The sequence below is a fragment of the Microcebus murinus genome, chromosome 11, assembly GCF_040939455.1.
Source record: "Microcebus murinus isolate Inina chromosome 11, M.murinus_Inina_mat1.0, whole genome shotgun sequence".
NCBI classification, from domain to species: Eukaryota; Metazoa; Chordata; class Mammalia; order Primates; family Cheirogaleidae; genus Microcebus; species Microcebus murinus.
This window is the reverse complement of record NC_134114.1, coordinates 10,440,718-10,459,146: the sequence shown is the minus strand read 5'-3', so window position 1 is coordinate 10,459,146 and position 18,429 is coordinate 10,440,718. Positions and strand designations below refer to the sequence as shown.

The following is an 18,429-nucleotide window of genomic DNA, read 5'->3' as shown; positions in this document are numbered from 1 at the left end:
ATGGTTATGCAAATAAAACTAAGGATTGCCCTTTGAGGTGGGAGGAAACCAAATGTTAAGGACACCAGGGGTAAGAAAAGCCTGATGAGGGAAGTACTGGTCACCAGTGACAAGTGCTGCTGCCCAGGAGACAAGAAAGATGGGATCAGAGAGGTGGCCATGATGTTTGACAACATGGAAATCATTGTTAAAATTTCTTAGTGGTTAACATCATACTGTAACCCTAAGTTCATGTGTTTGTGTAGTGATTTACATTTTAAGCCATTTTTCATGCTCATCATTTCACCTGATCTTTTCCACCACTGTGTTAGGTAAGTAGGGCATAATATTATTATTTTATCATATAGATGACAAAACCATGGCTCTGAGGATTGAAATGACTTAGCCAAGGTCTCATGGCCAGTGAGTGGCAGAATTAAGAGCAAAGCCCAGACTTGGAGTCTCCTGTTTGGCCACCACTCCATGCTGTATTAAAAAGTTAATGTTGACAGTGGACAGACATTTCTCAAATGTAGACTCGTGAAATACTAGTCAGCCTGTTAGGATTCCCTTTTAGGCTCTTTCTGCACATTAGAAAATCACTTAGTCAATCTATACATTTACAAATGAAATCATGTTTTTACTAGGAAATCATTATTATAAGACTATAAAATTAGTGATGATAGTTTTACCCACAGAGTTGTTGTTCCAGTTATATGTTGCAGGTAAAGAAAACACAACAACCATATCATTATATGTCATGACTTTGCAGGTAAATAATTTGAACAGGGCTTGGCTAGGTGATTCTTCTGTTCTCCATGTCATTGGTGAAAGTTGTTTAGTGGTGTTTGGCTGGTGGATGTTTGATCTGGAAGGTCCAGGGTGGCTTCATCTCATGTCTGGTTCTTTGGTGGGGATGGCTGGAAGGTACGCTCACCTGGGACTGTGGACCACAGTGTCTATCTGTGGCCTTCGAGTATGGAGGCCGCAGGCTAGCAGAATTCCTCAGGGTTCCAAGAGCAAGTGTTACAGTGAACTAGGAGGAAGCTATGTGGCTTTTATGGCAGCCTCAGGTATCTCACAGCATCACTTTTTTGTTCTCTGTTGGGCTCCATAAGCCCATCCAGATTTAAAATTAGGGGACACAGTCCCCACCCCATGAGGGAAGGAGGATCAAAGGATGTTTTAAAACCACTAGAGTTGTGACTGATAATTCAAGGAAGTAACTATTATCTGCTTGACATTTTTTTATCTTGGAGGTTGAAAGAGTTAAAGTTCCTACTGAACATGAGTAGCTGGTGAAAGCAGACCTATTGGCAGGTTTGGGGGACCTATCTAGAGTATTGCAGAGTTATTGTGTTGAATATTTAACAGAGTTTTTAGGCTTCTACGGATATGTCAAAGTAGCCAAGAGTTTGTTTTCTTCATCTATTGCTCGGAAGACAGTTGACACTAGAAAGAGATGAGCTAGCACAGGCTAATAGTTAGGAGTATAGATTCTGAAGCTAATTTGATCAGGATTCAAACCGTTTGTCTTTGGGTAAATTGCCTTCTAAACCTGGGTTTCTCTTTTGTAAAATAGATGAATAATACCTCCTGGGGTTAAGGGATTAAAGGTGGGAAGCAGAAAGCCAGCTGGAGGCAGATTCTGAGAACTGCTTCCAGGTGGAATAACTGATGGGCATTGAAAAAAAGGTAAGCAGTCAATACCAGCTTCAGGAAATGTGCAAGTAGCTGCTAATAGAACCATCAAATTTAGACTTTTCTAAAGTGGCTTTTATGGGAATTGAAAGAATATTGTAGAAATTGTAGAAAAGTATTATATGAAGAAAGGATTATGAGATCCATTTGGGAAATACTAGGTTTAACAAAATTCTCAAACCCCTCAGGGCTTCTTACTTCCTTAAGGCAGATTTATCAAAATTGTTAATAATAATTGTGGCTGTCCAAGATGGGAGATATTATATGCTACATTTTTCAAATTTATCTATAAAAGGGCCATTTTCCTAACAGAATCTCTTGGGCAAGTATTGCAGGGAAAACACTTGCAGAAATGTTGATCTACTATCAAGGTAATACCAACATGCACATATGCAGGCTTAATAACAATTGTATATAAGAGGTACATTAAAGTTAGTTTCTTATAATTAATGATTATTAATATTGAAATCACCCTGAAAAGCAGGCTAGAAGTACTAATAAGCCTATTTAAAAATGATAACACATAAACAAAACACTGACACAGTTCAATGTACAACAGGTAAATTTTCAATGGAGGATCAGAATCTACAAGTTTCTGATCACAAATGTTCCCTTTGATTCTAATTAATTAATTAGAGAAATATTGATTGATTATCTTCCATATGCCAGGCATTGTTTTAGGCACATTGAACAAAGCAGACAAAATTCCTGTTCATTTAGAACATATATTCTGGTTGGATAAGAAGAAAATAAGCAATGCACATTGTAAATACATAATTTATTAGAATGAAATGATAATTGCTATCAAAAAAATAGGAAGATGAAGTGTGTGAGTGATTTTGGTGGTGGTTTACAATCTTAAATAGGTAGTCATGATAGGCCTAGTTGAGAAGGTGGCATTTGAGTAGTTATTTGAAAGAGATGCAAAGGCCCTGAGGACAGCAATAAAGATAGTAGGGCAGGCACAGGTAAGAGAGGGAAAGAGTAGTTGGAGATAAGATCAGAGAAGTAATGGAACAAAATTGGGTGGGTATTTTTAGACTAAGGACCTACCGAAGTCCTTTGTACAAAGACTTGAGCCCTGAATTAGGTGGGAAGCTGTGTAACCATGTAAGCAGAGGAATGACGTGATCCCACCTAACATTTTGAAAGGATCACGCTTGCTGCTAACTTGAGCCTAGACTTATCTGAGGGGATGGGTGGAGGCAGAGAGACCATGGGAGACCATCCGGATAATTTAGGTAAGAGTCAATGATGGTGGTAACAGTAGAGGTAGAAGCAAGTTAGATACAGAACCTCTTTTGAGTATAGAGCACAGAAGGTATCCTGATGGGTGGTAGGTGTGTGTATGAGAGAGAGAAAGAGGAGTCAAGGATGAGTCTGAGCCTTGGCCTGTGGACTGGAAGGATGGAGTCACCACTGTGGGCAGAAAACGTTTTGGCAGAAGAACAGGCCTTCAGTTTCTGACTTACTAAGTTTGAAACATCTGTCAGCTATCCAAGTGGAGATATTGAGTAGGCAGTTGCCATATATGATTCTAGACTTAAGGAGTGAGATCTGGGCTGGAGATGTCTTTGGCTTATGGATGATACTCAAAGCCATGGCACTTGTTGAAATCAACACTGGTTCCTGACTCTGTCCCTGTGTGCTTTGGGTCTTGCATCAAGACTTGGCCGACAGTCGCAGCAAAGGACTGAAGTAGACCTCTGGTGACCCAGATGCTTTGGGTGATAAGTATAGTCCACAGGCAGTGCCCAACCAGTGCACACAGTTGGATGAATGAGCAGAGTGGTGCACAAGCTAAGGCACTGTACCATGACTTTACACGGTTTAGAAAAATGACTTGACTTCAGCTTTCCTCCTTTTTTAGGCTGTGCAGGAGGTGAGAAAAACTTTTAGTCTTAAGTTGTTTTTCATCTTCAACTGTATTTTATTGGATTATAAATTTTTAATTATGGAGAAAGTCCTTGTCTTCTGTTCTGTTCTTTTCTTTCCTTCATTTTTGTTTTTGGCTAGTCTGCCTGCTAGGCTATTCGAGTAGTCCTACAGTTGGACGCTAAAAAAAAGTAATTGTTTTGTATAAAAATGAGACTCGAATGTTTATAGCAGCACAATTCACAATTGCAAAGCTGTGGAAACAACCTAAGTGCCCATCAATTCATGAGTGGATTAATACAATGTGGTATATGTATACCATGGAGTACTACTCAGCTTTAAGAAACAATGGTGATATAGCACCTCTTATATATTCCTGGATAAAGCTGGAACCCATTCTACTAAGTGAAATATCTCAAGAATGGAAAAACCAGCACCACATGTACTCACCAGCAAATTGGTATTAACGGATCAACACCCAAGTGGACATATAGGAGTAACATTTATAAGGTGTCGGAAGGGTGGGAGGGAGGAGGAGGGAATGGGCGTATACAACCACAATGAGTAAGATGTGCAACATTTGGGGGATGGACATGCTTGAAGCTCTTACTTGAGGGGGGAGGGGACATGGGCAATAAAAGTAACCTTAACACTTGTACCCCCATAATACGCTAAAATAAAAAAATAAAAAAAATAAAAAAATAAAAAATTTCTTTTAGCAAAAAAAAAAAAAAAGATACTAAAAGTGAGATATTAATTGATTAACCCCTATTTCATTGCAGATGATGCTGGCTGAATATCAGAGAGTGAAGTCAAAAATGCCTCCCACCATTGAGCAGCTGATGGTCCCTCATTTGGCCAAAGTGGACGAAACCCTCCAGCCCGGCTTGGCTGCCCTGACCTGGACGTCACTGAATATTGAGATGTATTTAGAAAACGCTTTCGCAAAGATCAGTAAGTTTGTCTAGGTAGTTACAATTTCTCAGTTTTAAAGGCTGAGTTCTTAGCATCTGTTGTATAACATCTTACCAATAGGCTGATATAAATAATGAAGTAAAGGGTGTTATTCTTAAGCTGTTTCATAAGGAATTGTCCTAAGTATATGACTTCAGTAATTTCCTGGAGCCTAGATATACTCACTATTTCATTTTATCCCTAGGGATTAACCACATATTTTTAATTATTTTTAGTTTTAGACATTAGGATTTAAAGGATTTTTAGAGCTATTCAGCTTTTTACACAAATAAATTAGTATATTTTGAGACCCTGATTTTGAAAGATGTGGAAATTTGGATAGAGTGCTGAACAGCAGGATAAATGAAAAAGTTTAGATAAACACTATTTTTCCTTAATGAAGGACATAATACTCTTTAAAATATATGAGAGGTAGTATATCCCAGAAACTATGACTTTCGAGAGTGTGTACAGGTGTGCTGCAAAGAAGGGACGCAAATGCATCTGGGAGATTCAGGTTAAGCAGTCAGACAGGTTTCTTTTCTGGAGGACTTTTGGGAGCCTTTAATATGCCAGTGTCCCGCGAGGCTCCGACTGTGGGCTCTTGCATGTGGCATTTCCCAGAATTCCTTGGCTGCTTTCCAGGAGAACAGGTCTTCTGTGGTAGGCAGCAGAACACAGTTTGGAGCATGGTAATGTAGGGTGTTTTCATGAAGACAGACGTTGCCATTCTCCTCTCCTACCCAATGCCCTCCCCTTCTCCTCTGCATGGCCTGCACCCAAGAAGTCTACGATGACTACTTTACCTTATGTGGCCACTTCCTTCTGTGACCTCCTCTTGTGTTTACAGTTGGGACCAGAGTCTCTCTCTCTCTATTTTATTATTATTATTTTTTTATTTCAGCATATTATGGGGGTACAAATGTTAAGGTTACGTATATTGCCCATGCCACTCCGCCCCCCTCGAGTCAGAGCTTCAAGTGTACAGAGTCTCTATATTTTGGTTGTCTTCTAATCGTTTAGTATAGTTTCATCTTTCTCCCTAAACTGGCTGCAAAGGACTTGAAAATCAGGCTGTTTCTTATACTTCTTTTATATTATTCTCAGTTGGATGTGTAGCAGACACCCATACACTTACAGATTCATAACTGCAATATTTTTAATATAATTAGTTTCTTTCCATTTCTTTATAATCCTAATCCCATTCCTCCCCCTTGATGCCATCACCTCATTTCTGCATTATCCCTTCCTTGGCCCTCCCTTCTAGATACCTACTGTGGTGCTTCCTTTTATCCACTCTTTTTTTCAGCAGGTTTTTGTCTTGCTGTGATATTTATGGCTGCTGAAGTAGTACCTAGTCTATTTATAATCTAAGTTGTCAAGAGCTTGTCTTATCAGTAGGTTTTCACTGTACCTTCCAGATATTAATAACTTAGGGCTCAGAAGGGCCCAGCTACTTAATAACCAAGTGCTTTACATTCCAGAATACTTGAGAAGTACTAGTTTTGGGGGAAGTAAAGTGAGAAATTGTGGTTGAATCCTCTAGCCTCATCTTTGTCTTGATTTATAGATTGGGAGCTATATCCAAAGACAAATTATAAAGGAGTTTTTGAATGTGAATGGATATCAAGCCAGAGATGCTAAATGGCTTCTAATGTTACATAGATGTAAGCAATAAAGATAAGTTTAGAACCCAGTTTTGTTTCTCGAAATTAATATTCTTTCCAAAACACATTTCCCCGGGAAATAAAATAAGAGGAAATTGGCTAAAAATTTTCTAAAGAGGCATTTATAAAGTGTATAAAAACTTAATGATATGAATTATCACAACCAAATTAGAATAGGCTACCCAGGTAGAATTTAGTAATATTCTCCCTAGAGAATATTAGGGTTAGAGTGTTAACAATTTGGATATTTTATTAGAGTATTAGCTGGAGACAAGGAGATAGTTTCTTCTTAGTTCTTGTATTCTGTTTCTCTTTTTGTAATTTGTATTAAGGAACTAAAGTAGAGTAAAGATTAAAGTTCTTTGGGAAACAAACTACATTAAATCTCAAGAACAGTTGGATTCTTTATTGGATTAGTGAGACAGCTCTCCTACTTATCAGTGGTCATTTGCATCATGCATTGAAGAGTGTATCGGTCACTCTTCAAAATTACAAACAGGACTTCTACAGACATGATTTTGTACATTCTATGCATAAACCGTTGTTGCATTAGTTTCTTATTGCTATTGTGATAATGTGCAACACACTTAGTGCCTTAAAATAACACAATGATGAAGGTAAGAAGTCCAAAATGAGTTTTATGGGGCTAAAATCAAGGTGTCCTCAGGGATGGCTGCTTTGGGAGGCTCCAGGGAGAATTCTTTCTTTAGCCTTTTCCAGCTTCCAGAGCCTGCCTATGCTGGTTGACTCATGGTTGCTCCATCTTTGAAGCCACCAGCATTCCAATCTCTTTCTTTCTGCTTTTGTGCTTGTATGGTCACAGTTCTTCTGTCTGACTCTGTCCCTTCTGCCTCCTTAGTATAAGGACCTTTATGACCATATTGGCCCCACCTGGATGATCCAGGACAACTTTCACATCACAAGATCCTTAACTTGTTCACATGTGCAAAATCTCTTTTGCCATGTAAGGTAACATTCACAGGTGATTAGCATCCAGACAGTGTGGGGACTGTTTTTTCAGTTTACCACAAATGTCCTTGAAGGTGCTTTGAAGAATCAGTCAGTTAGAAAGAGTAAAGAATTTTATTGAGCACACAGGCTTAAATAAATGTGTTGGCTCTCTTTTAACACTGAATGAGTTTATCAGGCAGAACTATCTGGTATTTTGAGTAGCCTCTTTCATAATTAGCTTAGAAATGATTGAAAACCTTTAGGCTCGTATTATTTAGGAAGTAAAGATATTTACTTAAGGAAGTGTTTATGTCTCTGATACATCATGAGTATATAACATTGATTTTTCTGTATTCAATTTCAACTTTATTTCCTAGGAGAAAGTAGTATTAGAAACAGAGAGATATTACTGCTAATATATGCTATCCATGGAAAAATGCATTACCCCTTAGATGGATCTCCATTTGCCATCACTCTTACTGTTGATGCAAAATTGTTGTCAGTGTCCTTCAGGCCTTTTCATCCATGGAACTTAGTGTTCAATATTACTTCAGCCCAACTGAAGAAAGGTACCCTGGAATATTAACAGTAAAAGAAAAAGTAGGGGACTTTCACTTCAGTAATATTTCTTGAGTACCTCCTGTGGAGTAGGCACAGGGATAAACGCTGAAGATGTGAGGATGAAGAAGATGAATTCCGGAAGAAGATAAGACCCATGGGTAGACAGGATGGTGTTCACAGAGCTGGAAGGATGCTCTGGCTGCTGCCGCAGTACCGGGGGAGGAGACCACTTGTATGCATGCAGATTCTCGGGAAGCCTCTTGGGCCAGGTGCTCCGGAGCTGGGTCTTCAAGTGTGAGACGGGGTTAGGCAGGCTGGGAGCTGGGAACTGGTTAAGGAAGGAGCAGGGTGAGACAGCCACGTGTGAAACAGTGGGACACCAGGGGGCCAAAAACTGAGAATCTTTAATCCTGATTTTACTACTGACGTTTAGTCAAGTGTTGATTTTTTTCCCCAGACAAAATGCTTTACTTAATCTCTTTTATTTTTCCAAAGAGGACCTGGAGTTGCTGCTTGACAGGGTCAATGACTTGATTGAGTTCCGCATCGATGCCGTGCTAGAAGAAATGAGCAGCACGCCTCTTTGTCAGCTTCCCCAGGAGGAGCCACTCACCTGTGAACAGTTTCTCCAAATGACAAAGGTTATTAGAATATTGGTATTTTAATTTTGATTTTTTTTGCCATACATTTTTCTATAACCTGCGTTTTTTTTTTTTTGAAGCACAAATTAGGATTTTTTCCTCTACTTTTGATGCCCTGTGATAGATGTGATTCGAGCATGGAATCCTCTGATAATAATTTAAATATGAAGAGAAGTGTATCTAAGCAGTTACTTAGATATGAGGAATAAATTCTTTCTTTTCAGGTCAATGGGAGAGAAATTGTGGAATACATTTCTAATTTTTCCATTTTTTGTGAAGAATAGAGCTATTTTGCAGAAGAGCTTCTAGTAAGCTAGGATTAATTAATGAAAAATTATTTTGCATAGCTTCTGGATAGGGTTTCCTTAGACATTTCCATAGAGGAGGTTTTCCCAAACTGGTGTTCCATGGCAGACAATTCTGGAGCCATCGCTAGGAATTCTGGGAAAGGCAGGGAGGTATGCAAACTGCTTAGGGTGAAGACTGTACTTACAGATTCATTACACATTAACACCCTTATTGACATATTAAACAGCCTCAGAAGATCTCTATGTAACTCACTGTAACCCATTACTTCTCAAACTTATTTGCAAATGGAACATTTTCTTCCCTGTACCAGGAGGGTTACACGAAGTCCCCTTCAGGCATGTCAATTTGGTATCATTTATGATATTCCTGTTGGGCGTCCTGTTGATAAAGACTCTTCAATCATGATTTTAATATGAGGGGTCCCTAAGGCCACTCCCACTAGGAGAACTCACAGAACTCAGCGTCAACTATTTTAAAAACGGAAAAAATAGAATTTTTTTTTTTACCAATTACACTGTCATTGTTATAATTTTAATGTATTTTATACCTTTTCACGAAGTTGTGATTCCTATATACACACAGAAGGTTTGGAATCATGTTTGTTTTTTTCCTTCCAGTTAACATTTCTTCACAAAATCTTTTTCATGTTGCTGTATGGTTTTCATAGGCGCCATCAGAGTGATGCCTTCAGAATATTCTGTTGAGTTGATGCGCCGTAACTTACCAGTTTCTTATTTCTGAACATTTAGATGGCTTCCAAAGTTTTGCTATTTTGCCGAGAGCTGCAATGAATATACATATGTATCATGGTTTGTTTTCCCTTTAAGATTATTTCCTCCCCCCAAATAGGATTATTGTGTCAAAGAGTATGGCCTTATTTGATAGCTCTTATATCTGTAGCTAAATTGCTTTTAAAGCAAGGATGTTAATCACCTTACAATGCCACCAGCAATGCAATAGTACCAATTTCACTACCTTCTAACGAACACGGTTTCCTCATGTTTTACTAATTTTAGCTTAAATAGCTCAATCATGGAACATAATTTTAATTTGCATTTTTGATTACCAATATAAGTGAATGATTTCTCTTGAATTTGTTTACTTTTCATAATTCATTTATTCCATCAACAACTTTTGTGGAGCTCCTATGCAAACCACTACTGCAGATACAGAAGTAAACCAAACAGATGAAATTCCAGCTGTCATGGAGCCCACTTTAAAGTGGAGAACACAGAAAAACAAATAGAAAAGCCAGTAAGCAAACAACACATCTGGTGGTGATACGTTCAATGGAGAAAACTGAAGAAGATAATAGAGCAAAGGAGTACCTGACCGAAAGTTGTGATTTTATGTTCACTGTCAGAGATGACTTCTGTGGTTATATGTGAACAAAGGAATTGAGGGAGCAAGCCCTGTGAACATCTCTGAGCATTCCAGGTAGAGAGAACAGCATGTGCAAAGGCCCTGAGGTAAAGAAGCATGTTGTTGTAGCTGGAGAAAGGTGCTGAGTTGAAGTACAACAGGTATGTTCATATGCTGAAGTAGAAAATCAAGTAGAGAGGAAGAAAGGGTGTAGTTGGTGAGCACAGTCGCTGAGGCAGTAGGAGCAGCTGCGATTCAGAACTCAGGGTGTGGGATTATTCTTGAATAAAAGGAGAGCAATTGCTTTCATGGAAACAGGAGGAACAGGGGTCATGATGGAGGCCAATTTGTTTTCTGGGTGAGGGCTTGGGGCTGAGGCATTGAGTGAGTTCCTGCTTCGTGGCTTCCGTGTGCCTTGTGCTGTAGAAGTCAAGGTCGCTAGCTGAGTGCGATGAGGAAGGATGGTGTGAAGGTTCGAGCACATGGCCATTTTGGGGGCTGGGAGGGGAAGGTGATTGCAGTCATGTAGAATGATTCCTGGGTAGCATTAGGGGTCCAGGTAGAGTTCAGGGAACATGAATTCCTGGTGCCAACCATCTGCCTTGCCCTGGGCTGTGTGTGCCAGTGGAGTAGGTAGGTCACCTGGCTCATTAGAGTTAGACTTCTCCTAGGTAGCGCAGTGGAAGGCTGAGGAGTAAAGGATTATTGGCAAAATAATGGTGGAAATGAGAAATCATCTTGTTGGGAGCAGGTGTGAACCAGGGGGTCAGGGTGAATAGACCTGGAGAAAACATAGGGTCTAGCAGGTTCCTGAAGCATCCAGGGAATGAAGAAATGTTGGAGTTTCACACTGGTTGGTCAAGGAGGAGATCACTCAGGATTGGAAGACAGACCATTTTGGTGGTTTTCAATGTCTGGTGCCATCACAGGTGAGAGTTATTGGAAGGACACAGGATGAGTGGAGGCAGTGCCTTTGATTTACTTTGTTTAACATAGCGGATATTTAAATAAATCCATTTATTACTGCTTTACTACTTTGTCCTCATTCTGTTTATATTCTGCTTTATATTTCTGTGCTGCTTACATTTTTATGATTGTGTTTTTTTTTTTTTTTGAGACAGAGTCTTGCTTTGTTGCCTAGGCTAGAGTGAGTGCCATGGCGTCAGCCTGGCTCACAGCAACCTCAAACTCCTGGGCTCAAGCGATCCTTCTGTCTCAGCCTCCCAAGTAGCTGGGACTACAGGCATGTGCCACAATGCCCGGCTAATTTTTTCTATATATATTAGTTGGCCAATTAGTTTCTTTCTATTTATAGTAGAGACGGGGTCTCGCTCTTGCTCAGGCTGGTTTCGAACTCCCGACCTCAAGCAATCCGCCCGCCTCGGCCTCCCAGAGAGCTAGGATTATAGGCGTGAGCCACCGCGCCCGGCCTTATGATTGCGTTTTTTTTCTTAGAAAGAATTAAGAAATTTAAACAATCCTGTTAGAACTATTAGGTTATTAAGTATGGAATGTCTGATTTCCTTAAGTAATAAGTTTGACAGTTGATATCTCTGACATTTCACCTTGACACTTCTTGTTTTATGTTTACTGTGAAGGTACATCCTCAGTCTTTCAAACATACATATGGCTTGTAATTATCTTTCAACTTTTTTAAGAGCAATTTTTGTGAAACCATGGATAAGTCAAAATATTTGAGTTATTTTCAAATATAAATTCCGTCGTGTAACCAATGCAGCACAGACAGCTTGAAATATCAATGATGTGTTTGGGAAGGATGCGGCTAATGAATGCATAGTATGTCCATGGTTTGAGAAGTTCCAGTCTGGTGATTTTAATCTTGAAAATGAGCCATGTGGGTGACCTGAGACCAAGGTGGATAATGACGAGCTGAAAGCTGTCATGGGAGGGAATCCATCTTGACCTACACGTGAATTAGCAGCAAGGTTTGACTTTACTATTCCAATAATGTTGGACCATTTGAAACAAATCAGCAAGGTAAAGAAGCCAGATAGATGGGTTCCACATGAATTAAATGAGTGTCAGAAGAGAAATCGTCTCGAAGCTTGCCTTTCTTTGCTGTCACAACATAAAGGAGAGCCATTTCTACACTGTATTGTTACCTGTGATGAAAAATGGTTTCTTTTTGACAATCACAGTGTTTGGCACTATGGTTAGATAAAGATGAAGTGCTGAAACACAGTCCAAAATGGAATATTTCTCAAAAATTGCTAATGGTGTCTGTTTAGTGGTCCAGTGCTGGTATTATCCACTACAGCGTCATGAAACCTGGTCAGTTGATTACAGCAGATGTCTACAGCAACCAATTGGACAAAATGATGAGGAAGCTTGCAATTAAGCAGCTGAGGTTGGTCAATAGAGACAGGCTAATCCTTTTGCAAGACAATGCTCAACCACATGTCACACAAACAACACTGCTCAAACTACAGAGGCTGGACTTGGAGACTCTGTCATCTATTGTATTGGAGGAAACTTCCTGGGAAAAGAGGCTGCTGATGGTGTTTGGAGTTATTCCCTTCACTGCTGGAGAAGTCTATGTGATTTTGGTCCATCTACAATGCTCCACTTGGTTTCCTTGTTCTTAGTACATCCTTTACAGGACAGCTGACCTGGGCTGGTGTGGAAGGTGTAGCCAGTCATCACTGGGGCTAAAATCTCACCTGGAGGCTGAAGTACAGCGTTGCTATCATTGCTGATGTGCTCTCAAGAGCTCCGTAAACAAATGTGACACTCTGCTAATCTCTTTTTTGTTTTGCTTTGTTTAGGACCTTTGTGTAAATGGCGCTCAGATACTACATTTTAAAAGCTCATTAGTGGAGGAAGCAGTCAATGAGCTGATAAATATGTTGCTGGATGTGGAGGTTCCATCTAAAGAAGAAAGTGAAAAAGTATCCAATGAAAATAGTGTTGATTCAAAAAACAAAAGTTCAGGTAAGAGATGGGGTAATGAAATGGTCTTGTTTTTCCTAGGACTTTTACTAAGAACTAAAATTTAGTTTTCTATATAGCAATTAGTTTCATACTTCTATAAACACCCTTCCAATATTATAATGATATTTATAAATCTGAAATTATGACTCTGAGCATATTGTAATGACTCTCTGTTGTTAATTCCATTACTTTTGGTTAAACTCTAAAAACATGCACTTTGCATTGGACCTTGTTAGCTCTCTTTGCATTTTTGTATGAGTTGGTGTTTTATTTCACCTTATCAATAGAGTGGGATGGATTATGGATTGGAATTCCCCTTGGAGAACATCTATATTAGAGCAAATATTTTGTGGGACAGAAGAGGACACTAATAGATGGAGAAGGGAAGTTATTCCCCCATGGTCTTAGGGGTGCTGCTGGGGGAGAATGCCAAGACCCAGGACCCTGGGGGCACTGTACCTTTCTCAGCCATAGCTCCTGCCTCTCTTGTTGGCTGTTTTCTCACACTGGGAGGCGAGGCCTCCATCACTCCATCTGGTGTTTCGATTACCTCCTCCTACTCTTTGGTTGCCTCATTTTCTAAGAAGTGTAATGTTTAAGTGATATTAAACTTACATGTAATTTGTCTTAATTTTGTTTTCTTTAATTGCAATAGATGGTTCTATTGTTCTGTCATCTCTCTCTTTTTCTCTTTCTCTGTTCATGCATCTAATCTATATCTATCTCTTTCATCTTGTAACAGCAAAAAGAGAAGGAAATTCTGACACCTTGACATCATCCCTTAATGCCAGGGCTGGGCCCTGGCTTTGGACAACCATGAGAAAAAAGAAAGAGTCTGAGATGTTAGAGCAAGAAGCCTGCGAGTTGCTTTCTCACTTCAACCATCAAAATGCAGATGCTCTTCTGAAAGTTACAAGGAATACACTAGAGGCCATTCGCAAACGGATTCATTCCTGCCACATGGTTAACTTCCTGGGTAATAATCCCACATGGTTTGCCTACTGTCCTATCAGGCATAGTTGCTGGTGTGTGTATGCAAGTGTGTGCACATTCCTGTTAAATGCAAATAATTACAAAAATCCTCCATTTATTGAGTGCCTCCTTGTACTTTTACAAATTATGAACTTTGATCATCAAAACAATTGTATGACATGGGTTAAGATCATTACTGTCATGTTAAAACAGAAGACTGGAACGCAGCACAGAGAGGTTAAGTAATTTACTTAAGGTTGCTTAGCTTTTGCTAATAACATGAAAATTGATACAACTTTTAATCATTTTGTAATAAGATGAAAACAAATGAATTATTTTAATTAGGGAAAGAAAAAAACATGGTTTTAAAAGAAGATATATGGAAATTATTATTTCATTGTTAAATTATTAGGGTCTTAACCAGACTTTTAAAGTGGAAAAGATCTTACTATTTCACACTGTTCAAAGTAGATTTTTATTTTTACTATTTTTCATGTGAATTTAGTACCTTCCAGCTGATTTCCTAATTCTAAATGTCATCTTCTCTTTCACAGCATAGTTCGGAAATAGGTGTTGCATTTCCTATCTGGGCCACAAAAATCCATCAAATTTGGATATTGGGAAATTAAATTTTAAATTAAAAACAGTAAAAAAGTACTAATTTATTAAAGCAAAAATAACAGGATAATCGGTTTTTTATTTGTTTTTAATATTGGCAGTTAAGCAAAATATCTTTAATATTTAATTAAAAGTGGATAAATAAAAGTGGACAGTTTGAAAAATTGTTTTGTCTGGTGGCATGGTTTATTATGTTCCATTTCACTTCAGAATGGAGGATAATTCTTTTCTTTGCACAGGGTTAGGTTATTATTACACTTTATCAAATGTTGGTTGATGTGCTCCATATTAAATCATAGTTATTTTCCAACTTTTGTATTACAGGTATTTCCAACTACATAAAATTATGTATGATAAACATATACATATATACACATATACATACATATTTATATCTATCTACTTGTACCTATATCCAACATTAAAAGCCCCTTCGATATGAGTACCATTTACACATTTTATTCTCCGTTTTGTAACTGCTTGTGAGTTTGGATTATACACACTGTGGTAGGAAAGGCATATGTTTTACTTGAAATTCTAAATTGGTTATTTGTTCTAACTTTAGCTTGTTCTTATAATTATTCTTGTCCTTCCTTCCTTGCTTACTTATTAAACATTTAACCAATTTCTTGGCATCCTGTTATTAGGACAGAATCATATTTAATATTTTATGTAAGAGTTTATAATTAAGCCTGATCTCACACAGTGGGTTTCCTTTATGGAGGGTGTACTCATAAGTCACAATTAGCAAAAAATAGCATGGGTTCCACTGAACTGCTCTGTTGTATTGAGCAAAACTAGGATCCTCCATTAGTTTTCATTCATTCATTTGACAAGTATTTGTGTGAAATTATAACTATTATGTATTGATTAATTTTTCTGGTTAAAAATGAAGTAAATCCCATTTTAAATTAAAATATTAATTCTTGTCTATTTTGGCTTAACTCAGACAGTAACAGTGGCTCTAAGATGAGGCAGAACAGTCTGCCCATTTTCCGGGCAAACGTCACTCTGGCCATTCCCAACATCGCCATGGCCCCTGCCCTGGAAGACGTCCAGCAGACCCTGAACAAAGCCATGGAGTGCATCATCAGTGTCCCCAAGGGGGTCAGACAGTGGAGCAGTGAACGCCTGTCCAAGGTGGGTGTGGGATGAAGGAATTGTTCCATCTAGGAGCTGCTTCTCTTACTGATGGGACTGAGCTGAAAAATCTTCTTTTACATTGTAGAAAAAGACACATGAAAGAAAAATGGCTGCTTTGCAGAATAATGAAGACAGTGATTCTGATATTGAGATGGGAGAAAATGAACTTCAAGGTAAATGTTCTTCCAGTTTTCTTTTTAAAATATAGTCATTTTGCAAATTAACATTTGTTGAGCTTCAGTGCATCCCTCCCTTCATGCAATTCTCAAATCATTTTAGATCAGCATATTGATTGATGAGCCAATTTTAAGTTTACAAAATATTAAGATCCACATATTTGAATATCACCCTTATAAATAGTCTACTTCTAGTGGGCCGGTCGTAGTTTTTGGTGTGTCATTGATTTCTGCTGCAATGTGATGATGAGAACTGGAGGTAACTACTGGGTATTTGCCCAAAGGAAAAAAAGACATTCTATAAAAAAGACACCTGCACTCAAATGTTAAAAAGTCCAAAAACAATAGATGCTAGTATGGATGCAGGGAGAAGGTAATGCTTATACGCTGTTGGTGGGACTGCAAATTAGGACAATCTCTGTGGAAAACAGTGTGGAGATTCCTCAAAGACTTAAAAATAGAACTACCATTTGATCCAGCAATACCACTACTGGGTATTTACCCAAAGGAAAAAGAAGACATTCTATAAAAAAGACATCTGCACTTGAATATTTATAGCAGCACAATTCACAGTTGCAAAGATATGGAAACAACCCAAGTGCCCATCAATACATGAGTGAATTCATAAAATGTGTTATCTATACACCATGGAGTTCTACTCAGCCACAGAAAACAATGATGATCTAGCACCTCTTGTATTATCTTGGTTGGAGCTGGAGACCATCCTTCTATGTGAAGTGTCATAAGAATGGAAAAACAAACACCACATGTACTCACCATTAAATTGGAACTAATCAATCAACACCTATGTGTACATATGGAAATAACATTCATCTGAAATCAAGCAGGTGGGAGCAGGGAGGAGAGGATGGGTAAAAATCACACCTAATGGGTACAATGCATACTATCTGGGGGATAGGCATGGCACAAAAGCAATTTATGTAACCAAATCATTTGTACCTTCCCAATAGTCTGAAAAAAAAAAAAGAAGTGTTTAATTCCACAGTGTAAGAGAAAGTCAACATTACCACAGTCACATACTATATCTCAAGTGTTAGAGATTATTTTTTTAATTAAAAAATTATTTATTTATTTAGAGACTGGGTCTTGCTCTTTTGCCCAGGTTGAAGTACAGTGTTGCTATCACAGCTTGTTGTAACCTTCAACTCCTAGGGTCAAGCAATCCTCCCACCTCAGCCTCCAAAGTAGTTGGGCTAGTTAAAAAATTTTTTTTTTTATAGAGATGGTGTGTGTGTGTGTGGAGTTCTTACTATATTGTCTAGGCTGGTTTCAAACCCCTTGCCTCAAATGATCCTCCTGCCTCGGCCTCCCAAAGTGCTAGGATTGCAAGCATGAACCACCATGCCTGACCTGGATTTATCGTGATGTGAGCCAGAGGGACGGCTCATGAAGTGCTGAGCTCTGGTTCCAGCTGCTGGAGGGCTCTTGTTCGTTTGCCCTGTTAGCTCCCCAATGCAGGTTTGTTAGAAGCCAGGCCATCAAGTAGCCACCGGAAGTGTATGCTGTAAACCACTTCTGGAAAGAAGTGAGAGTTGCACATTCCTGACCCTATTCTACAGTGCTCCAAGGGGGTATAGCACTTGGAAGTATTTGCATGTTTGTTTAAAACCACCTCTTTGTTTTGTCATCTAGGGAGACTCACATATGCCTGGTCCGTTCTGTTTACCTAGCTAAAAGATTTAGGATGGAGTCTGTTGGAAGGTAGCCATAAAAGTTGGGGCATTCAATGCACAGCATAAACCCCTTCTAAGGAGAAGCAGAGGGATGTGCTTTTAAAGCCCCTTCTCTGCACTGCTAGTGGGGGATAAAGCCCCTGGAGATGCTCATGTACCCATATTAAGCTGCCACTTTTCTCTATGGTCTAGAGAGACCTAGTATTGCATGTGAGATCCAAACTCTCCTCTCCACAGGGACAACCTGGGTGTTGGGGATTCCTTTCCCAATTTTATGATCCAGTGTCCAGGGCTGGATCTGTGCCTGCGTGTCTCCACTTTTTTCTACCTATTTGATGTGGATGTTTTTTGGTTGCAACATAAGTGGGACTCTCTCAACTGGTCTCTGACTTTCTGTCAGAGGGAACTGATCTGTGCATAGATGTCTATTTGGTGCATCTGTGGGTGGAGGGAGAGTCAGGAGCTTCTTATCCCACCATGTTGATGATGTCACTCTTCTCATTCCCTAGATCTTTAACTTTTTTGGCCAATCTCTTACTTGTCCCAACTAATATCACTGCCTCAGGCAGCTGTGAAGTTAAGCAATAGCAGCTGATAATCTTTTGGCAAATGCCTTGGGGATAGGGCTTTTCATTCAGTAAGTTCTGAGTCAGGTCAAATAAAGAGAAACTCCAAATGGGGCTTTTCCAGAGAGCTTCCAGACAGGTGAAATGGTGGCAATTCTATGGACCTCCCTAAGGAGCTCCAAATTGAGTCTGATCTTTCTGGAGACTGCCAGGCTCTTGGGCTCCTGGTTTCCACAGCCACAGTGTCTGCAAAGCTCCTGCTTTCAAGACTACCACATGGTCAGAGAGGAGCCATGGGAATAAAGCTA

The 18,429-nt window shown here is 39.1% G+C and overlaps 1 protein-coding gene across 1 annotated transcript in view; it reads left to right on the top strand.

The window, feature by feature from the left end:
- The window catches only part of DNAH5 (dynein axonemal heavy chain 5), a 259,158-nt gene that overhangs the window by 86,899 nt on the left and 153,830 nt on the right, over positions 1 to 18,429 (top strand). The window contains exons 16-21 of the mRNA XM_012790275.2: positions 4,338 to 4,509; positions 8,184 to 8,329; positions 12,787 to 12,952; positions 13,695 to 13,928; positions 15,492 to 15,682; positions 15,771 to 15,858. Of these exons, the coding sequence (XP_012645729.2) occupies positions 4,338 to 4,509; positions 8,184 to 8,329; positions 12,787 to 12,952; positions 13,695 to 13,928; positions 15,492 to 15,682; positions 15,771 to 15,858 (997 nt within the window). The remainder of the gene's footprint in view (positions 1 to 4,337; positions 4,510 to 8,183; positions 8,330 to 12,786; positions 12,953 to 13,694; positions 13,929 to 15,491; positions 15,683 to 15,770; positions 15,859 to 18,429) is intronic.